Below are 23,293 nucleotides of genomic sequence, written 5' to 3'. Positions count from 1 at the left end.
AAATAAAGCACATGAGTCCCCATGACACCTATGTTCTGCATAAAGCATCTCATCAGTCCCTTCACTGGGTGGGGCTGTTCTGAAACTCAGCGCGGCAGTAAGGCAGTAGGTGTTGGCCAGAGCCAAGAGTGCTGCCCACTCACTATTCAGTGATAAACCTTTCCATCAGGATAGTTCAGGCTCTTCCTTTACCAAGAGAGCTGGTGGCACTCCTTCAAGGCAAGCGCTAAGGGTCCCACTGACCCACATCGTGAGGCTGCCAGTGGGTTTGCACAGGTTTTCACATTGTTTTATAGAAGTGACAAATCCAGATGTCCAAGAGCAGGAAGAGGGGAAGGTGGCAGGTGCTTGGGCCTTCTCCGTCACCAGCAAGACACACCCTGGGGATACCAGCCGGAGACCAGAATTGGCAATACCACTGGGGCTCTTCTCCCTCTCATGTCCATACACGATATTGGAGAAGTCACTCAGCTAAGTATTGTCGGAACCTGAAGTCTAGCCTGAGGTGTGACGAGTCCAAGTGTCTACCTTTGGCCCGATGCTGCCGATGGGCCCTCTGTCTCCTCTCTCTCCAGAGCACTTGCATGGAACCCCACAGCAGGCTTTCTCAGCAATGTTGTCCTGCCAAGAAAAAATAAAGAAAAATAAAGAAGAGAAAACAGAAAGCCACCAAGGTGCTGGTAATAGCCTCAATCTGTGGCACACACGATGGAGCGACCTAAAGCCACGTCCTCCAAGCTGGCTACTGCTGAGGCTCAGCTCTTGGCATAGGGTGGGATGCCATTGTTGGAAGAGAAAAGAGCAACCAACTATGATAATTCTTATCCACACTGTCCTAGACTAGGCCCAGTTTTCAGAAATTTCCGATACAGATATTCAAGGTTTGTATTTTCAGTATAACCTCCATCTGTCTAAACCTCAAATATAAAATCCAACAAATACTTTGAAGCCGGCTGAGGTCAAAGAAGATTCAAAATTAGAAATTCGTGGCCTGCCGTCCTCTGAGCCATGGTCAGACTCGTGGAAATCAGTGCTTGCCTGGTGGAGTCCCTGGAGGGTGGGCAGCATGTGGGAACCTAGGCTCTGAGCCGCAACCACCACAATGTGTGTCTCTAACACCACCAGCCCCCTCTGTATCCCTCCCTCACCCATCCCCTGACCTTACACATCCCGATGTGTTTACATTGCCATGCACTGAACTAGCTCGTCACGCACGCTCTACGGCAGTGAGCTCCCCTACAGTCTTTGTTTTCTGCCCTGTTCTAGTCTGAACCTGCTTCTACCCAATTAAAAACAATCTAATTTTGTGTGACAGAGAGAAGTGGAGAAGAAGAAGGGGCAGAGCTGGTCCCTCCCACTCTTACAGCATTAGTCACTATCTGAGAATCACTGGCCCCACTCCCCACCCCCACTCCCCATCCCAGGAGGCAACTGCTCTCACTGAGAGAGGAGCCCAGAAGAGGAGGCAAGGAGAGGACTCTCCCACCAGGGAGTGGTCTCGTCTCTCTTTCCCTGTATAGTCTTGATCCCATCATGCAGATAAGGCAGATGCCATATCCAGGACTCACACAGCAATAAAAGAGGTCTCAGGTGAATTAAATGACACACCCAAATCCCCTTCCCCCAGTCACCAGGCCATCAAGTCATCCGGCTTTGCTGTCTTGAGACGCCAAACATCTCAATTAGTGTGTGTGCAAAACTCTGAGAGAAACAAAGACTCACAAGCTGCTCTGCCAGCTCATAATCCAAGTCAAGCAAGTTGAGCCTCAGGGGCCTGTCGTACATGAAGCCCCGCCCAAACTCCAGCTGCTGCGTCAGCCGCTCCAGGTTGGCCACACGTTCAAGGCCCACCAGGATCAGGGCTCGGACACCTGGGAGAGAAGAACCATTTAATTAATACACCTCGCCTAGGCATTAGAGAGCCAGATGTCATTTTTCTTCACTCTGGTTTTGTTCTGTTATCCAACTTTGGGTTTTTATTTTGTTGTTGTTGTTCAATTTACATTTTTGGGGGGGCGGAGAGTGAACACAAGTACCACATGTGATGGTCAGAGGACAGCTTGGAGGAACTGATTTCCTCCTTCTTCCCTCTGGGTCCCTGGAAACTGAGCTAAGGTTAACAGGCAAGATGGCCATTGCCTTTACCCAGTGAGCCATCCCTCTGGTCCATGCTGTTTGCTCTGTGGTGATCCTGGGAAAATGAACCACCACACTGGGAACATGAAGTAGGCATGCTATGCATACTTTCTACAACTGAGATACATCCCCAGCCCTTTGCGTGTGTTTATTTGTTTGTTTGTTTTTAAATAAAAGTTCACAGTAAAGTTTTGCTGTAACCCACACATGCTTGATGAAACCAATCTGCTTCTTGGAAGAGTTGGAATGCTGCCCTCTTCTGAGTAATTGGAGTGATGCCCGTGAAGCACATCACCTCTGACCCTACAGAGGAGAACTGAAGTATTAATGCATCTGACAGCGGGTCACAGCAGGTCATTTCCACTGCGTTGGGGGCAGGGTTCAACTAGTAAATAGAATGTGCTTTAGTGGGTCTGGAGAGATGCCTCAGGTGCTTAAGAGTGCTTGCTGCTCTGGAAGAGGACCCAGGTGCAGTTCCCAGCATCCATAATGGGTGACTCACAACTCCAGTTCTAGGGGATCAAACACCTCTGAGGACATCTGCACACACTTGGTCCATATAAACTCTCTCTCTCTCTCTCTCTCTCTCTCTCTCTCTCTCTCTCTCTCTCTCTCTCTCACACACACACACACACACACACACACACACACACACACACATACACACACAAAATAAATAAATAAATAAATAAATAAAACTTTTTTTTTAAAGAAAGTGTGCTTGGATAGCTCTGCTTCCTTAACATCTAGAGCAGTGACTCTCAACCTGTGGGTCATGACCCCTTTGGGGATCACATATCAGATATCCTGCATATTAGATATTTACATTACAATTCATAACAATAGCAAAATTACAGTTATGAAGCAGCAATGAAATAATCCTATGGTTGGGAATCACCACATCATGAGGAACTGGATTAAAGGGTCTCAGTGTTAGGAAGGTTGAGAACACTGCTCTAGAGCCTCTGGCTTCGGCAAATGCTTGATTGTCAACAGCGGGACATTCCAAAGCTCACCTGACCAAGCCAGGCTGCCCATCCAGTCATGGGCAGGTCTGCTTGATAAGAACTTACGTGACTTATTTCACATTAGTTATACTAATTTAAGGGATGAATACTGGTTGTGTTATAGTTAGCGGTTTAACTACGAAGCTGTGAGAACTGGAAACCGATAGTGGGGCAGCTTTCTAGTCAGCTCCTGCCATCCTTAGTGTATGTGATGGCCTTGAATGAACTAATACTTGAGCTCTTTTGCAAAAGCCTCACTAATTCTGGATAGTCCCCTGGTAAGTGTGTCTGTGAAGCAGGGCTAGGATCTGTCACTAAAGCTGTCCCTTGCTCAAAAGTAACTTCAGTACCCTATGTTATAGCCCAAGCAGGGAATGACGGGCCAAGATGCAGGGCTAGAGCCTCTGATGGCCCACACCCCAGGACTCCATTGATAGAGTTCGCTCAGCAAAGTGGCAGGTCTGCCTTGGACAACGGGGAGGGGCTTACTTCTCACACTGAGGAAGCCTGGGACCCACCTTCTTGCCGGAGTTCCTCTGATGCTCTGTGTAAGTCAGCCAGGTCTCCATCCGCTCCATCCGTGAAGTGAATGACTACCTATAAGCAACAGAGGAGTCAAGGCTCACCCTACTGCCAGGGAGCATCACAGACAGTCGGAAGGGAACTGAGGGGGGTGGTGAGTTCAAATTCCCCATCTACAGCAAGGAGACTATAGGCCAAGGTCAAGGGCACTGTGCTATCAATGTGTAACATGAAGGAATGTGCATCCATTTTAGAATTATCTTTAAAAACTACAAACAATGACAAAAAAGTTTATCTCATTCTCATACTTATGAGAAACAGTTTCTAGAAATTGTGTGTGTGTGTGTGTGTGTGTGTGTGTGTGTGTGTGTGTGTGTGTGTGTGTGTGTGTGCTGGACTAAACTGTGTTGAAATTCTGATTTCTGGTACCTTAGAATGTGACTGCTTTTGCAGGCAGGATCTTAAAGAAACAACTAAGCTGAGTGAGATTGCTGGGTGGCCCCTAATCTAGTCTGTCTGGTGACCTCCTAGGAGGAACCCATTGAGCCACAAGCAGCCAGAGGGATGACCCTGTGAGGACCCAAGGAGAAGGCTGCCATTTACAAGTCAAGCTGAGAGGCTTTGGAGAAAAGCAGGCCTGCCCAGGTCTTAACATGAGCCTACCAGCCTCCAACACTGTGAGAAAGAAATTCTTGTGGTTTAAGGCACTGTGCCTATGGTATTTTGTTTGGCAGCCTTAGCAAACAAATACAGCATGAGTGTACATTGTGTGTGTATGTGTGTGTGTGTGTGTGTGTGTGTGTGTGTGTGTGTGTGTGGTGTGTGTGTTATGTGTTGTGTGTATGTGCAGTGTGGTGTGTGTGTGTGTAGTATGATGAGTGTGTTATGTGTATGTGTGATATAGTGTGCGTATGTGTGTGAGTGTGTTATGTGTGTCTGCAATGTGGTGAGTGTATTATGTGTGGTATGGTATATGTGTGTGTTGTGTGTATGTGCAGTGTGATGAGTATGTGTGCTATGTGTATGTATGGTGTGGGGGTATGTATATGGTTTGATGTGTGTGTTTGAACATGTGTGTATGATGTGTGTGTGTGTACAGAGAGAGAATACAAACAAACAGCATATCTTTAACGAGACTATAATTAAAAGTGGGTCTGTCACAAATCCAACTCTTCCCAGCTGAGTTACTACTAATTTCTAGGACACTGGGGGCTTAAAGGGCTCTAACAAGACAAAGAAGACACAGGGAATTACGGTCAGTCCATAAGAGAGTAACTCTCCTCACAGGCGCTAACAACCCTGTCCCACCCTTTGTGACACACGCCCAACACTCAGGATGAGTTTCCAGAAGCCAGAGGAGCTGCAGCACACGGAACTCCTAGCCCTGGGCCACTCACCTTCACACTGTCGGGTGAGGACTGCCTGAATTTGTTCTGGTACAGCTTCAGGGTGTCAGCTGTGAGGATGTACGGGTGCTGGCTGCGCATGTTGCGAAACTTCTCGAACAGCTCTGGCTGGTACTCGGCAAAGTCAAAGGCCTCCACTGGCCCGGAGGGTGTGTTGGCCACCACCGCCACCCGCACAGTGGGCAGCTGGCTGCCGCTGCAGCTGATCCTTTGCATCTGGCTGATTCGATTTAAGATGGTGTCCACCTTGGACTCGAGTCCCTTCTGACTCACAAATACATTCTGATCTCGAGAGCCATCAAACCCCAGGATGACTTCCAGATTACAGGCTGGCAAGGAGAGACGAAGGTAGACAGCAAAATGAGATCTTCCACGTGGGAACTCAGAGAAGCAACTAGTTCTGACTCCCTCTCACTGTCAGGAAACAAAACTCTGGGCCATTTGAATATGTTTGCTCTTGGTGGAGGGGAGGGGTTAGCTATTTAGACACAATAATGTACATTTGGTATTTAAGTCTATCTCAAGTTGGTGTTTTAAAATGAAAGTACTGTAGAACACAAATGCCCCCAACCCAGGCAACTGATCCAATAAACATATAACTGCGAATGAGAGGCAGACCCATAACCCTAGCACCAGCCCACCCAGGAGTTTTATGAGTTCCAGGTCATGCTCCAAATCAGGCTGTGTCACACACAAAAAAATACATTTTTAAAGATAAGTGAGCCTAAACCATCTGGGGAATTAAATAGTGGGAGGAAAAGTGAAGCTGATAAGGCTTTGACGCTTATCCTGAGAGAACATTCTAGAACAGTGGGTAGGTGAGCACAGGGTCATAAATAAATGTCCAAAGCAACCATGAACCTGAGGAACCCACAGGACAGCACTAGGGACACTCAGTGTCAGCAGGAAGAGTGAAGTTGTGCACGTGACGATTACCTTTGGAAACATCCGTCACACCAGGGCAGAGGGTTTCGTGCATCGCGTCATGCAGAGTCTCCAGAACGGTCTCACTGAGTTCCGACAGCTCCTGTACGCTGCTCACGCGGAAGGCTGTGGCGCTGTTGGAGGCTATCCTCCCCACCTCCTCAGAGTCAATGTTTCTCACGCCCACGGTAAACACCTTGACACCTTTCTGGGTGAGGGCCAGGCTCACGTCCTGAGCATCCTCCACTGACTTCCCTCCTGTGATCACGAAGGCGATCTGTGGGACTCGCTCATTCAGGCGGCTGCCAGCGTCAGGCACGAAGTGGTTCAGCCGCAGGTGCTCCAGGCCCACCTTGGTGTTGGCATGCCTCCCTCCCTTGTAGATCACTTTGTTGATGGCTTCAATAATCTGCCTTTTGGTGGAATAGTCCCTCAGGAAGAATTCATCCGTGGGGTCTGAGTTGTACTGGACCAGCCCCACTCTGATGGAATCGCCGTCTTCATAGACGGTGTCCACAATTTCAGATACAAAACGGAGTACTTCCTGGAAACTGTCCCTCCTGAAATTGATGGACCCATCCAACAGGAACACGATGTCGGCCTTTTTCTTCTCTACAAGTGAGTACAAGGAAGATGAGGGGAGCTCGGGCCTCCAAACTCAGAATGTGAACACACACAATGCAAATCAAAATAACTAAGACTTCTACCACTTCATCAGTAAGGAGAGCTTGCACTCTGTTCTGTGCCCCTCTAGACCCATCCTCCAGCCAGTACACTAAAAACTGGAAGATAAATGGCAAGTCACCTAAATAAAAGGGAAAGGAGGCATAAGAACTCAGCAAACCAGACCCGATTATCTGACCACTTAGACTTATGCTTCCAGAAGTGCCAAAATGGGAGACTGGAGACAGTGTGAGGAACACAGGATGTGCCCACCCAGCTCAGAAGGAGACAGTTAAAAAATAAAGAGGGACCGCGGGTCCCTCAGGAAAACCGCCCCGCTTGAGTGCAGAGTGTCTGAAAGACCATCTCCCAGAAGAGGAGCGAGGCAAAGGGTCTGGAGGGGTTGGATTAGAGTCTCAGGGGTGAGGACTTAGACAAGGAGAGGATGCCGTAAGTAGGACAGTCATGGTGATCATATCGGCCCAAAGAAGGAAGTGTGCCTAGATCACAGTAGGTAACCCACCATGAGGGATGACCTGACTTCAAATCTGTGTGCAGTGGGCATTGGCTGACTCCAGCCAATGAATGTGATCCTCCAAGACAACTACATCAAGCCTTTCAGCAGCCCTGTGGTTAACTTCAGGAAAGATGGAGGACTGATGATCATATGTTTTGGGGGACATGTTTCCCTCTACAATTTCAAATGAACTATTTCCCCAATATTTAATTTCTAATATCTGTAGACACAACCCTGACAATATTATTGCAAAGAAAGCTAGTTATCATTTCATTTAAAACAGTTGACACCATATTCTGCAATCAAGCATCAAACAGTTCCTACCTGGTCTTGAGGGAGAAACTATGTCTACACCAGGAGGCTGAGGAGTAGCCCCAGATGGTCCAAATGAAAGCATGACCCTCTCTTCTACATTGGGCAGCTCTCTGAATTCTCGAACCGTGAAGACCAGTCTGGGGTCATTGATGATGGTTTGCAAGTCGACTCTATCGATGTTTCGGTCCCCTATCCCTATACTCGTGATCCCTGATGAGCTTATGATTTGGGCATGCCTAGCCACATCATCCTGGGACTTCCCACCCAGGAATAACACCAGGTGTTGAGGCACTCCATCTTCTATCCGGCTCCCAGCAGACTTCACAAAGAGGTTTCTTGCCACAAACTCCAGGGCTTTGCCAGTGTTCAGGGGAGACCCTCCTTTGAACCTCAGACGCCGTATGGCATCAAGCACAAGAGCCTGTGACCTGTGGGTCTTCAGGTAGAACTCAGGGAAGACATCATTGCTGAACTGCACGACCCCAATCCTCACTTTACTGGGGCCAATGTTGAGTCTTCGAACAATCCTGCTCACAAAGTCTCGGATATGAGCGATGCCATCAGGCTTGACGGCATCGGAGCTGTCAATCAGGAAGACAATGTCGGCAGCATCACTTTCAATCACTACAGACAGAAGAAAAAGTGGAGTTCAGTTCCTGTGTGTTCCCGCTCTGCCTTTCTCACTACCTCAGCTTCTGGAGCTTGTGTTTGTCACACTCAGGGTGACCCAACACTGAAGTTATAATCTAACACGAGTTGGGCTTTTGAGACTTAAGCCTTGAAAGTTGTGTTTTCCAGGGTAATGGTGCTTGCCAGCACGCCTGATGGTCTGAGTTCAAGACCCCACAGGAGAGCAACCACTCTCAAAACTTGTCCTCTGACCTACACACACACACACACACACACACACACACACACACACACACACACACACACACATCTAACAAAAAAAATGGCATTCTAAATGCAGGTAATAACTACTTCTTCAAATATTTTAAGTCATCCAAAACTTTCTCTAAGTCAACTTTATTTTGATTTTGGCCTTGTGGCTTGGGCTACTACTAATTTAAAACCTATGGGGATTGTTGAGAAACTAATCCCATGTTACCATAGCAACAGAATCATGAATCATGAGCAGGAACCACCAAAGACACTGTGACCACCGAGGCCCACATCTTTGTCATATGAAAGGATAGAGACACCTGAGGTCAACTGTTACCACTTGTCCACAGTGAACACCGCTAAGATGAGCCCCACGTGGCTCCTCAGCCTTTGCTGCTGCCCTGCCTCCATCCATGAGGGAAGGGTTCCCACAATGCAATGCTGCATGCCAAGAGTCATGTAAACTGTCCCCAGACATTGGCTTTCTTATACTCCTTGAATCTTGTTAAATTGCATTTTAATGAACCTAGAGCATTCAATTTTTTTTTCTTTTTACTATTATTTTCTCTTTTCTCCAGGATGTGGTTTTTAACTGGTGGAAAACTCTATACTGCAAAGTTTTACTTCATGCTGAGTTTTTTTTTTAATTGAATGAAATTACCTGAAGACTGTTGTGTTAGATTTATAAGAAACAGAAGTAATTTCCTGTCCAGGCTTGGGTCCAATGCCCATGTTAGCTCATGATGAATGTGCAAATATTCCAAAAAAGAGATAAATCCAAAATCTGAAGCAACTCTGGTCCCAAGCATTTTGAATTAAAGATATTTCAACTTGTATAAAATCAATCAAAATATCTTGGGAAAGATGAGCCACATTCTCCTGTTGGAATTCCAGATGTCTCTCAGATACCCTTTAACTAAACTAATAGGTTGCCTCTCTGGCCTGGTTTTCTTTGCCTCAATTCCAGGCTTTTCCAGTGCAATACTACAAAGTGAAATGTTGAGTTGATTATGAAGCGAGACCATTCACTGAGAAAGAGGAAAACTGGGGAACTGGCCTAGGTCACAGTCTTGGGGTCCCCTGCTGAGCACAACACCCCCCCCCGGGACCAAAGGTAAACAAAGAGGGGGAAGTAAGAAAAGGGGGTAAAGAGATATGTGGGTGCCTACAATATATACTAGTATGAAAATTTTATTTAAAAAAAAAAATCATGTTAGGAGAGCAGCCCTGCCTCCACGGGTCTTACCTGCAGGGGGATAGCGAGTACTGGTCAGGATCTGCTGGATCTGCTGGGAGGTCAGCGTGGTGATGGGAGTCAGCAGTTTCTGCTCCAGTCTGGGCAGCTCCCTGAAGGTGCTCACTGAGAACACGTACTCGGGGCTCAGGGAGATCTTCACCAGCTCCTCCTGGTTTGTGTGCCTGGCTATGGTGAGCGGGGCCACGCCAAACTGCTTAAGCTCCACTGCTGAGTCGTCTACCTCGTCATCGGACTTCGACGATGAAATGAGGACCAGGAACTGCGGGACCCCCTCTTCTATACGGCTCCCCAGCGGTCTCTGGAAGATGTTCTTGAGCACGTACTCCAGGGCATTGCCGATGTAGACCTGCCTCCCGCCCTTGGGCCTCAGCCGGCGCACAGCATTCTGCACTTCGTCCTTGCTGAAGTGAGCATTCAAAGGAAACTCCATCTTGGGGTCCTCACTGAACTGGATGACTGCTACCCGGGTGGTGTCAAAGCCTATGTCCAGGTACTCAACCAGCCTCTCAATCAGGGTGCGGATGTGCTGGAACTCCGGGCTGGCGTTTTGGGATCCATCGATGAGAAAGACCACGTCCTTCTTGCTGCTAGCACCTGTAAAGTAGACAGCATTATGGCCTTCAGCTTCAAGGATGTCAGACTTCAAGCATTCTTGAGCCATCTCCTAGTCTGCCATCAAATCTGTGCCCAGTGGGCAAGAGATCCTAGTACCAGGCACTACAGTAAGAAGACCAAAGAGCCAGTCCCGTGTGTGTTTTCACATCTAAATGTCAGATGAAAGAGAAACCAGCAAAAGACTTGGAAGGGTGAGCCCGAGGGAGGCAGAAACCAAAGAGCTGTACCTACACCAGGGGCATCAACGATGGCAAGAACTGCCCACAGGCCCCATACGAGGGTGCTGGGAGGCAGCCACTGGTTCTGCCAGGTGGGGGACTCAGAAGAGAGCGCACTCTGAGGAATGTGAGGTGAGGGTGAGCAATGGGTTGGTGTGGTTCTGAGAGGGCGGGAGAGGCCCTGCACAGTGCACATGTAAGTCTTCCAAAGGTGAAGGAGCTGCTGGAGGGCAGTGGGGCACTGAGAGAGCTGGCCTGGGCAACACACATCGACCATAAGAGGAATCATCCAGCACAATGGAGAACGCCGCAGGGATGATGGGGCAGGGTGAGTGAGATGTGAAGGGGTAAACTGAGCAGGGACAAAGAGAAGGGTAGAAGGCAGAGATGGGCCATCCCAGAAAAAAAAAAGATCACTCTGAAGTGTGAAGTGTGGAACCATCAGTGGGAGGGACCAAGCAGAGTTCCTGAACGTTCTCTTCAACTTACTTGCAGTTTCTCTAGGAAATGGGGCTCAAGGTCTGAAGCTGAGAGTGAGGCGTGGAGAGAGAGAAGTGGAGGACACAAGTTGGGAAGAAAGGGGGAGCATACAGAGTGGTCACTGATGTGTGGGGGAGTGAACGAAACAGGAGCCAAGCCCTGTGGAAGCGTAGGTTTAGTTTCCCAAGAGAGAGACTCTGCACACACACGCGCATGCGCACGCACACACACACACACACACACACACACACACACACACACACACACACACACACACACACACGCAGGCACACAAGCACCCTAGGGCCTCGAGGTACACCCTGACAGATACTCCTGTGCTGCAACAGAGTTTAGAAATGGCTGCATTCCCCTGCTATGAGAGAGAGAGAGAGAGAGAGAGAGAGAGAGAGAGAGAGATTCCTCAAATGTATATGAGTGTGAACATCTTCAAGCACTCCATGTAAGTGCACAGAGCACATGGCTCTCACCTGAACACCAAGGAAAAGCTGACCTTCAGGGCACACAGGAGGCAAATCCTGCCTCCAACTTTCTCTCACATGCCATTACCTCATCTTCCTTCCCTGATCCCTCGTTTCCCTCTCTCCACATCATGAAAACACAGGGCCACTTCTGCCCCTTTCTGCCCTGTGACCACCCTGCCTCAGTGCCCAGGAAGCACAGGCCCTGGGCTGACACGTGCTGAGGATGGGCGCCTCTTGGCCTCTTTCCTTCTTAGAGGCCACAGCTCAGACCTTGTTCAGGGTTATTGCGCACAGAACGGCATGGCCTCTCCACAGTTGGGACACCTCTCAATCCTAAGCAAATGTCACACACTGGTGCTGTAGATACAAACAGAGGGGAGACTCTACCCCTCTGGACAGAGCAGGGCATCTGTGGTCAGGCTCCTCCTGATGGCAGAAGACTACTGCTTCCAAAGGTGCCACTTAGGCTGGACACTCAGCAAGGGTCTCCCTCAGGCTCCTCTGTAAAGCCTGGATTTATGTCACGTGCATGCCCTCTTCGGTGCTTTAATTTGGCCACAAACAAGAATCTTAGATTCACTATTTGATATCTCAAAAAAAAAAAAAATAAGGCTCCTAGTTTTTCATACAGCTCTACACTCTATGTGGCAGGGGAAACAAGACTGAAAATGCTTTGCACACAGTCCAAGCAAGTAGCCAAGGTGATTATGGGGAAGAGAAACTTAAATAATCCCACCCCAACCCCTCACCTGCGCTTGGCAATGGCAAAATCACTGGTTTCAAATTGCTCAGCTCCTCACGGTTAAGCTGGATCACCCTCTCAGAGACGACCTGCTGGACCGTCCCAAGCTCCCGGAAACTGGGAATGGCCACAGCGAAGTCCGGGATGAAGGAGATGGTCTGCATCTCAGAGATGTCAGCATTCCCGATGCCGATGCCAATGGGCACAGCCCCGCCCTGCTTCAGGACCGCCGAGGGGCCTCTCACATCATCCCCTGACCGCTCAGCTGTGAGCACGATCAGGAGCTGGGGGACACCTTCTGCTATCCTGCTCCCTGTGGAACTGGTCAGGATATTCCTCAACACGAAGTCCAGTGCCGCCCCTGTGTTGGGGATTGGGCCACCCAGCAGTGTCAACCTGCGGACGGCATTGATGACACCCTGCTGGTCCATGTGGGAATTCAGGTAGAATTCAGGTCTGGTCCGATCGCTGTACTGCACCAGGGCTACACGCACCCGGTCAGGACCCACATCCAGGCTCTCCACTACTCTCTGCACAAACTCCTTTAGCAGGGGGAAGCCACTCCGGACACCCTCGGAGCCATCAATCAGAAACACCACATCCTTTTCACCTGAAATTGGAGAGAAACACCTGGTGACTCACACAGGACTGGACACAACAGCTATATATCACCGTGTTGAGGGCATAACAGCCCCCCAGGAAGGTCCAACCCCAAATCCTTCTGTCTGTGAAGAAGACGTTGCAGAGATGATTAAGTGACAAGTTAGAGATGAAGGGTGTTTATTCCCCCCAGCAGGCACAACATCATTACAGGAAGGGGGACGGGACTAGGGTGCACATCTGGAGGATGGAGAAGAGGCCATGAGCCAGATAATTTGAATGAATTCTGGACTCTGGAAAAGGGAAAGAAATGGGTCCTCTCCCAGGCCCTCCAGCTAGAAGGCAACCTGCCCTACCAACACCTCGGCTTTAGCTCAGGGAGGATGGATTCTGATGCCTGACCTAGAAAAATTGTCAGGAAGAAATTCCTTCTGCTGCAAGCCATGGTGTGCGTGGTAAAGCATTGGGGGAAGGAATTCCTTCTGCTGCAAGCCATGGTGTGCGTGGTAAAGCATTGGGGCAGTGGTGGAAGAGGAATGTGCCAGTAGAGAGGGCCCTTTGTTTGAACTTTCTTAAATGTGGACAGAATCGCAAGGCCAGGTGTGGTGACCTTTATGCCAGGACTCAAGAGACAGAGGCAGAAGGATCTCTGTGAATTTGAGGATAATCTGATCTGCATAGCAAGTTCCAGGCCAGCTAGGGTTATGTACCTAGGAACTGCTAACTTTGAAAGGTAAACTCAAGGAAATTGCTGGGAACATGCAGAGCCAGGCATTTTGCAGATCTTAAGACTTCAAAGGTTGAAGGCGCAAGAGAATCAGTGGAAGAAATGAATGTGACCTCTATGTTAGGGTCACAGATCACCCCAAACTAACCTTGAGAGACTCCCTTTATCAGAAAAGAGCCTCTAGAGACTCAGTTTTCAATCAAAAGGAATATATGATCAGTATGTGTATAGATGTGGTCGTAATATATATTTGTATTGTGTGTGTGTATGTGTGTGTATGTGTATTCATTCTATCAGCAGGGCAGGCTGCCTTCTAGCTGGAGGGCCTGGGAGATAACCCATTTCTCCCATGATATCATGGGAGAAATATATACATATATATGTATATATATTCTGTATATATTTTATCACGCAAGGAAGAGTGGTTAAATACCAACTTAAGGGAGTATAAATTCAGTCAGAAATTGAAATGCAACTTTCGTGATGGAATTGAATTTGTCTACCTTCTCTAATATCTTTAGTTTTTAATGAATGTAATTGAAGGACTTACATCAGTGATATTCACTTAAAGCATATCACTTGACGCTTGATGTCAAGATGAAGGCTATTTTAGCTACAGCACAGCCATGGTATATGGCTTTATTATCAGATAGGGATTTTTTTTTTTTTTTTGGTTTTTTTGAGACAGGGTTTCTCTGTGTAGCTTTGCGCCTTTTCCTGGATCTCGCTCTGTAGCCCAGGCTGGCCTCGAACTCACAAAGATCCACCTGCCTCTGCCTCCCGAGTGCTGGGATTAAAGGCGTGCGCCACCACCGCCCGGCCCAGATAGGGATTTTTTAAAGACAAAGTATTGTTATCTAAACCTCTTTAATGCATCTTATATGAAATAGTCTAGTGCCTTTAAAAGATATTCACTCATATCCTTCCAAGACACAAGTTAGAAAATGAAAGACAGAATATTCCTTTTGTTCCCCTGGAAACGGCCTGCAATTTCCATGTTCTCTGTATGCCCTGGTAGGGCTTCATCTGAGAACCTCTGCTAAAATTCTAAAGCTAGAGACGGGGCTGCAGGGGGAGCCCACATTGATGCGCCTTACCTGATACAGGCTCTACACTCTGTGCAGCTTTCAGAAGGCTCACAATCTGTGGCTGGAGGTCCCCAATCTTAGGAAGCGATTCTGCAGTCAGGATGAACGCAGGGGATGGCACAATCTGCTCCAGCTCATCCGGATTAGCGTTCTTGGCTTGAAAGATGAAAGGTATCACGCCTCTCTGCTTCAGAGAGCTTGCTGGTCCAGCCACAGCATCTGTCGACCTACCGGCAACCAGCAGTACCAGGAACTGCTGCACGTTATCCTCAATGCGGCTGCCAGCCGACCTCACAAAGATATCACTCTGTGCATAGTCCAGGGCGTAGCCCAGGTTGAGGGCTTTGCCCGTCTTAATCTTCATCCTTTTCACAAGATTCAGGATTTCAGCCTTACTCTGGTGCTCACTGAAGCGTGACTCCAGCCTGACGTCATCACTGAACTGAGCTATCGCTACTCGGGTCCCATCCGGCTTCACATCAAGTTCCTCAATGATCTTGTAGAGAAAGTCTCGGACAGCAGGGAACTGGCCCACGACATTGGCGGAGCCATCAAAGAGGAAAAGAATGTCCCGCTTGCCCTCTACAAGGAAAGCAGATGGACATAGTCAGCCAAGAGACCCTGACACCAGGTGGATCCTGCTGAGCATCACCACATGATGTGGGAGTTCACCAGATTCATCTGACATCACCATATCAGCTAGAGAGGAGAATGAAGACCCTGCCGTGGCCTCCGCTATTCCAGGGCAGCACAAATTTGCAAAGAAACAGCCCTGGGCTACAAGCCCACACCCCAGACATTCTTGACAAAGCAAGTTGCTGGAAAACCTGCCCGTCCTGTTCTCGCAGTTAGACCACTGAGAACAGCCCAGTGTTTTCATGTCGTTACAAATAAAACCACCCAAACTCTGTTTCTCTCTATACTTCTGCTGAAAACTGACCTCCATTTCCTATGACAGAGATTGGTTGCAGACTAGCTTCCCATGGACACCTGGGCTGACAGGGAGCTGTTCACACTCAATCGTGTTTTCAGTAACTTTAAGGTAAAGAGTTAATACCCAAAATACTGTCGATGATTTGGGGGCAGGGTTCAAATCTCTGCTAATATTTCCAATCTCCCCAAACGGAAACCACAGAAAACACGAGTGACAGCCAAAAAAGGGCAGTGCCACACCATGTAAAAATGTCATCTCAAACTGTTCTGAGAACTACTTCAGTGAGGCAGCCGTTGGTTCAGGCTTGCTACCCATCTGGGTGGAGGTGGAAAACTGGTGGGTCTTGTGTATCCATCTCTGAGGGTCCTAATGATCTGCCACAGTAAGAGTAACACGGACTCACTGTTGCATGAAGATGTACAGATAACTTTTGACACATGGCAGAGTCTGAATGTTGAATGCCACATAAGGGAAGGATTTGAATTTTAAAGGATGCCAAGGCATAATCATCTAATAGAGTCAATCAATCTCTCTCTTCCTCTCTCTGTGTCTCCTTCCTTTTTTTCCCCTCTTCCCTCCCTCCTCCTTTCTTTCCCTTTCCCACCTTTCTCATGGATTTTCACTCTAGAACAGTGGTTCTCAATCTGTGGGTCGTGACCCATGTGCTAGGTCACCTAAGTGCATATCAGATACTTACATTACGATTCACAACAGTAGCAAAATTACAGTTATGAAGTAGCAATGAAATAATTTTGTGGTTGGCGGGGTCACCACAACATGAGGACCTGCATTAAAGGGTCACGGCATTAAGAAAGTGGAGAACCACTGGTCTAGAATGTTCACCTTGTCCAGCTTCCAAACAAATCTGAGACCACATGAGCAGGGCATAGCTGAAGGTTCGACACTTGGAGTCTAAGTTTGTTAGAGCAGTGTCTTCAACCAGTCCAACCAAAATGAACCCACCATCCTTCCTCATGTCACAGGCTCTGGGCTTTCATTGGCCACTGCATCCAGGAAGCGGGGGAGGGGACACTGGAGGGAGATTTACCTGGCTGGGTTAGTGGAACTTCCTGTACACCTCCACTAACATATGTGGTTAGGGGCTGAATCAGCTGTTGAGGCAAAGCCGGCAGCGAGCTGAAATCATCCATGAGATACACCAGGCTTGGATTAAAAGCAATGTGTTCTAGCTCGGCCTTATCGGCCCGGCTGGCCCCCACACAGAAGGTCAGCACGCCCTCGCGCACCAGGGCATTGGCAGCTTGCAAATAGGCATCCTCAGAAGGCCCCGCCATGAGCAGGAGCAGCAACTGAGGCACACGTTCCCGGGTCCTGCTGCCGCCTGCCTCCGTGAAGTGATTGGCATGGACATAGCTCAAGGCAGAGCCTGTGTTCAGGCCCGTGCCCCCCTTGAGCTGCAAGCGCCTCAGGTGAGCAAGCATCTCTGACTTGGTCTGGTAAGTGTCTAGAGAGAACTCCGTGACTGGGGTGTCGCTAAATTGCACTAAGCCAACACGGATATTGTCACTTCCAACATCGAGGCTGTTAACTAGGTTGGTTACAAAGTCACGCACATAAGGAAAATTGGTTTTTCCAACGTTGTCGGATCCATCCAAAAGGAAGATGATATCCCGTTTGTTTACGTGAACTGCGGTGAAGCACAGAGAACACGGTGAGACAGACACACCCCTGAGAGGGCTTCCCATGTGTGCCCGCAAGAGCACACATGGCACACTCAGAACACAGAGGAAGTCAGCGTGGCAGAGCATGCCATCTGGTAAAATATGGCAAGCATGTCATCTGGTAAAATATGGCAAGTGGCTGCATATTTTCCTCCTGTGGTGGCTGGAGCTTGTGAGGCACACCGATAGCCAAGTGTCCAAAACCAAGATTGCTCACAGACAGACAAAGCACTGGGGTTAGAATGTGTACAACCAACAAAATCACCAGGTTCCTGAAACAGCATGCCCTCCCTGGAACTGAATTCCACAAGGGGGCCTCGTCTCCAGACCCCTAGTCACAGGATGGTCGCCCATGCTGGATGAGCCCTCTGGGACTCACCTGACTGCACAAAGGGGGCTCTTTCCACCCAAAGCTCAAGGAACCTCAGCCCACACGGCCCTAGGAACACACCTTCCGTAAGACTACCTGCCAATCAAAGTATGTGGTCCTCTGACGGGGAGTCCTCATCCCCCTGCCTCTCTCTACTATTCTGCTGTCTTATTAAGGGTCATTTCAGTACTGGCCAGTAGGGCAGATCCTCCAAGGATGTGGCAGGATCCTAGGTGTGATAGTTATAACAATGTCCACTTAGCAGACTCTAAACATTGCCTAGGAGGCAAACTTCTGCGCATGTCTGTAAGGGAGTTTTTTCTAGGGTCGTTGAGGTGGGATGATGTACTCATTTTGTGGGTCCTGGGCAGAGTCCATAGGAGAAAGTTCAGCTGAGCAGCAGGATCCATTTCTCTGTGCTTCTTGATTATGAAGCTTCTGCTGCCATGTCCCCCTCCCCATAGAGGGCGGCACCCTTAAACTGTGAGCCACAATTAACCCTTCCTCCAATGCCTTGCTTTGGTCATGTACCTTGTCACAGATACCAGGGAAGTCAGGTGACAGTAAAATGCAAAGACATTATATCCTGTGTTAGGCCGAAATTAGTTGCATGAAGAAAAGTTTATCTGTGGGCTCAAATCTGGGGATTCAACCAAGGCTCAAAAGTATTTGAAAAAAAATAAAAGTACAGAATACAATTCTGCCACTTGACAGCACTTCTGATTGGCTATAATGCTAGCAATCAGATTTGTTACTATGTATATAGGAGGGTTACGCGAATTATACTTGAGCATTTCGCTATCTAAGCCAAGGGACTTGAGCATCTATGGATTTCTGCATCCGTGGGTAGAGGGAATTGACCATCCCCTGTTTATACTGAAGGACACATTTAGAACTTACTACTTAATTCAGACTAACTGGATCCTCTGTTCATTCATCAAATTTAACTCTGGCTATAAAAGAGTGGATTCAGGAGAGAGAGAGAGAGAGAGAGAGAGAGAGAGAGAGAGAGAGAGAGAGAGAGAGAGAGAGAGAGTTTGAGAACTCTGAAGACCAGACGGTCTGAGGAGCAAGCAGGCACCCATGCAGTAGGTTCATGCACTGTGTAATCGTCCTTCAGTGTGAGGTCTGTGAGGAGGGCAAGCCGGATTCCAGGATATTCATCTTCTCTTCATTACGGATGGAGGTTTGTGTTTGCCCAGTTCACAGGCTGAGAGCGTTATAGTGTGTTTAGGAATAGCTCTGCACTGTCAATCATATCAAATGAAGGAGCAGAAGGACCATGTGTTTGGTCTTTACACCCATCTGTCAGTATGCTTTCCTATTGAAGGGAATCCCTTATAAAGAAAGAAAAGAGGGTTTAAAAGCCGAGGGTGCTACATCTTCTGTGAGTAGAGATACTGTCGGCTCAGAAAAGGAAGGTCCTTGACTCAGGGGAGGTTTCTAGAAAGGGTCACTAATAAAAACAGAAGGGATGCCAGTCATAGAGCTTAGAGTGACTTCTGTGGCCAGAAGCACAGGCAGGTGGCCTTGTGATGCTACAGTTTAAATTACGTGCATTTACAGAGTGACATTTTCAACTCCACAGTTTCAACCCTGCAGAAAAAATAAACCTTAAATAAACAGTTTGCTGTGGCTGTTGTCGCCACGAAACAGTGGCCTGTCAATTAAACATCAGTATGTCGCTGGACATTTCTCAAAGGTTCTGCCTGCCAGCCCCCTCCTGCATGTATAGACCACAGCTGCCATACCTTCTGTGGTTCCAGTGAGGGTCCTGAGGGGCGCCAGCAGATTGGGTAGCATGCTTAGCAAAGGAGCAGGGCGGAACTCAGCGGGAGCGAAGACCAGGGAGGGGTCGAAAGCGATCTCTTTCAGCTCGTCCTCATCAGCAGCCCTGCTGCCGATGGCAAAGGCCATGATGCTGCCCCGCTTCAGCTCCTGGGCTGGCTGGCTGACCTCGTCGAGGGACTTACCACCCGTGATCAGCACCAGGAGCTTAGGAACCCCCTCAGCTGCCCTATGGCCGGCTGAGCTAGTGAATAGGTTGTTTCGAACAAAGTCCAGAGCTGAGCCCGTGTACAGGACTGAGCCTTCCAGGGGCTTCATCTTCCGTACAGCAGTTATGGCATCCCTTCTGGTGGAGTAGGAATTTAAATAGAACTCGGGCTTGACAGTATCTGCATACTGAGCCACTGACACCTGAACCAGGTCTTGTCCGATTTCCAGCCTCTGGATGACTTTGGTAATGAAGTCTCGGATGGCATTGAAGTTGGACTGCCCCAGGCTGGAGGAACCATCCACCAGGAAGACTATGTCCCTCTTGTTGACTTCCATGACTGTAGATAGCAACAACAAAGGGTGAATAGAATGGCCTCAGTGATCAGGTTCCACAGCGACACTCTGAAGCCCCCTGAGCACAGACAGCTCTCGCTCTGACCAGTGTCGCAGGGGGAACTGTCCCATACAGTGACGGGCTCCCTTCCAACCCCGCCTACTTGCAATGTGTTTGAGAAACAGCGTCAGAAAAAGAGAGTTGCTTTTAGCTTCACACACCACCACTAAAGCGGTAGTTGGCTCTTCACCGCTACAAGCATAGTTTGAAAGTTTGGATGAGTAAAGCCCGGGTCTGCTCAGAAAGCTCTTTGTATCCCTAGCCTGATTTCAAATCCACATACTGACAAATGCAAAATCTGGAAAAGAATGGGCACCCCCTCCCACTTTTTCTTTGGTTATATCTTATGTGGCTTCCTTCGGCAGGCAAAAACAAATGTTTACCTTTTCATAAATCTTGAGAGAAGAAACCAGTGTCGTCCCCCCCCCCCACCAAGGGCAGCCACAGGTTTTCACTTCACAGCCCAGGGTGGGAGTGGTGGTCAGTGACATGCCATGACCTGAATGACTTAGATAAACCACAAAAACGGGCGCCTTGGCCAGAACTCCGCTGGCAGTGACTTCACTCAGCGCTGTCTCAGAATGTGTCCAACCTACCCGAGGGATGGGGACGAGGTCTCTGCCAGACTCAATGCCCATTCCTGATGTCTCAGGCTGCTCCTAGACTGTAAAGATACTAGCTGAGCTGAGCTGGGCTAGGCATGTTTACAAAAAGGCCCCGGGTATCCCTTGTACCAGACATCAGGTATGACAAGCCACTTTTTTAATACCCAGCAGAAGAAGGAAAGTTGGAAATAAAGGCAAGAAAGAGCTTCCTAAGGACTGAGACACCTCTCATGATGTATTCTAAAACACAGCTCATTCCTAGTCCCAGGGAGCAGAGGCTGGGAATATGGTGTCAGGGTCACCAGCGCTGCCATAAGGCATGGCTTTAGTATGACTGCACCTTCTCTAGCACTCTTTGCACCAAAAGGAGACAAATCTGAGTTCTGCCAGGAGGGAGGTGTTCATGCATGAGCACTTTTTAGTACATGTGTCCAGTTACCTGCTGGTGCGACTGTGTATGGATCACCTACCCTGCCACCCTAGGCCACAAACAGGATTATGACCATCCATTCAGGGATCTCTTTCCTCCTTCAGTTTAGAACATGCAGTCTCTTGGGGTTGCAACTCTGATTGCAATGTAAAAATGTCTTTGCAGATAAACTTGGTGCATATGTGTGTAGTGGACTTCCCATACCTTTATGTCATTGGGAACAATGTGCACACCAGTGTACTTTGCAGATAAACTTAGTGCATATGTGTGTAGTGGACTTCCCATACCTTTACATCACTGGGAACAATGTGCACACACGTGTATATATACATACATTCCACATATAATGCTCCGCATCTGTATCACACATATTTATCATGCATCTCTCATGCAGCAGACTGATAGACAAATGCCCATGAAATGGGCACCTGAGATGTGTCATGCCCCTTCCCAAGCGCAGGTTGTGACCTGATAATAGTCACACTTGTCACCTCCCAAGTTCTAGCATCTCACCATACATTTTACCAGTGGTCCATGGGAAGGACAGATGTCCACACATGGGGGACACGGAAACTGCAGAGCATGGACTTAGCTTTGTGGATTCTACAGTGTCCCTCGGGGCTCCCAGTTTCTACGACACAAGTCCTCTTTGATTATGGACAAGGTCACTTGGTTTGTGTTTGAAGTTCTGGAAGTTGCTAACAGGGAGACCCCTGGAATCGTGCTTAGGCAAATCTAATAAGCACCGAAAAAAAGTCCTAAGCCACTCAAAGAAGGATCAGGTTCCTATGTTTGCCACATGCTTTTGTCGCCAGCTGATTAACCTTTGCAGGCTAGTGTCCTCTTCTGGACTCCTGCTTCTGTGAGATGGAGGAGGGGTTGCATTATGGGCCATCTCACACCCAGTTCTTAAACTGCATGATTCTCAGGCTTTCTGTTAGGGATCCATCTCGAGGATGCACCAAGGCTTCCTGACAGGGCCAGGCTTTCTCTCCCCCAGAGCTCTGATGAGTCATAGTCTCTTAGGGAGTGACCTTGAAGGTCCTGCTAATCTCAGCCAGGAATGATCCTCTTCAGCACTCACTCCTGTGACTCACAACAGGACAATCCAGGATCCCTTCTCTCCAACCAAAAGCTTGGGAGTTGGGAAAGGACCTCCTCAGTCTCCCCATTAATATCTCCAAACGAATCCTCTCAAGACCCACTCCTCCCATCCATTTACTCCTGTCCCTGGTCCTTAGAGCGTCAGTCTATCCTCTCGTCTCTCTTCCCAGTCTTCTGAAGAACTTGGGAACCCAGTCATCTGAAGCCGCCAGTGCTCACAACAACTGGGTCCTCCCATCCACGCCACCCCTGCTTCTAGGGTCACCTATGACCTTCTATAGACACTACAGAGCATGCACACCCCTGAGATCTCCCATGATCTGCCACCTGCCTCTTCTCTTTCAGACAAATGACACCCCCACTTCTTCATCCACCAAGTTCAGTCTGACCTGCAACCCTTTCCCTCCCCCGGTCAACCCCTCTCAGCCTCACAATTCCCACCCTGTGCTACCCTCATGGGCTCTCTGATTCACTAGCCCTCACTCCCCCCCCCCCCCACCCACGGTAAAGACTCCATGGTCCTCTTCCCTTCTCCCCTTGTGGCACCCAAGCAAACAGGTGTTCCTGGCAAAATAGCACAATCAGGAAGTCTGTGTTCTACAGTGGGGACCTCACAGCACACATGGGTGACAGCACCAGCATGCCACAACGGAATGCTACCAGGAAACTGGTCTCCCCGTTCTGCAAAAGGACCACCTCGTGATCTGCTCTCTGCTCGGTTTCCCTCCACTGGCGTAGGAGGGTCTGATCTCCACTGACATCTGTGATAACTGCTGACTCTCCGTCCCCCAAGCCAGCTGCTGCTCCAGCCTGTCATGTGGACTCTGGGCTCCTCATCCCTAGCACTCCAGCCAGGCTGTCATCCGTCCGTCTGTCTGTTCAGGGAGGCCACGCTTCTTGCTGCAAGGACAGCCTGCCTGCTGCTCCCTTTGCCTAGAGCACTTTTCTCTCTGCTCTTCCTGTGCTCTGCCCATTTCTGTCTACAGCTTTGCAGATGGGTCCACTACGTTCCCTGACCCCATCCTCTCTAACACAGCCTCATTTGGTGGCCTTGTAGCTTGTCACACTCGAGAAGTGTAATGCTGTGTGGTCACCAGTTCACATGTTATAGACCCAAAGACTATCTCTCTCTCTTTCTCCACCCTGTATCCCCAGTGCTTGGCATAATTACTGTCACATATCAAATAGTCAAGA

At 48.8% G+C, this 23,293-nt stretch overlaps 1 protein-coding gene across 8 annotated transcripts in view; it reads right to left on the bottom strand.

Moving 5' to 3' along the window:
* Positions 1 to 23,293, bottom strand: part of Col6a3 (collagen type VI alpha 3 chain) — an 82,930-nt gene that overhangs the window by 31,597 nt on the left and 28,040 nt on the right. For 4 of the 8 annotated variants that reach the window (XM_052750452.1, XM_052750450.1, XM_052750445.1 and 1 more), the window contains 11 exons: positions 19,320 to 19,904; positions 16,565 to 17,164; positions 14,592 to 15,164; positions 12,175 to 12,777; positions 9,619 to 10,224; positions 7,500 to 8,114; positions 6,008 to 6,607; positions 5,063 to 5,400; positions 3,662 to 3,740; positions 1,723 to 1,871; positions 529 to 621 (listed from right to left, as the gene is read on the bottom strand). In XM_052750452.1, coding sequence (XP_052606412.1) covers positions 529 to 621; positions 1,723 to 1,871; positions 3,662 to 3,740; positions 5,063 to 5,400; positions 6,008 to 6,607; positions 7,500 to 8,114; positions 9,619 to 10,224; positions 12,175 to 12,777; positions 14,592 to 15,164; positions 16,565 to 17,164; positions 19,320 to 19,904 — 4,841 coding nt within the window. The remainder of the gene's footprint in view (positions 1 to 528; positions 622 to 1,722; positions 1,872 to 3,661; positions 3,741 to 5,062; positions 5,401 to 6,007; positions 6,608 to 7,499; positions 8,115 to 9,618; positions 10,225 to 12,174; positions 12,778 to 14,591; positions 15,165 to 16,564; positions 17,165 to 19,319; positions 19,905 to 23,293) is intronic. The other 4 variants (XM_052750446.1, XM_052750449.1, XM_052750448.1 and 1 more) reach the window with 3 other exon arrangements.

Source organism: Peromyscus californicus, unplaced genomic scaffold, assembly GCF_007827085.1.
Source record: "Peromyscus californicus insignis strain IS unplaced genomic scaffold, ASM782708v3 Scaffold_21__1_contigs__length_65335640, whole genome shotgun sequence".
NCBI lineage: Eukaryota > Metazoa > Chordata > Mammalia > Rodentia > Cricetidae > Peromyscus > Peromyscus californicus.
This window is presented reverse-complemented; position numbering and strand designations above follow the sequence as displayed.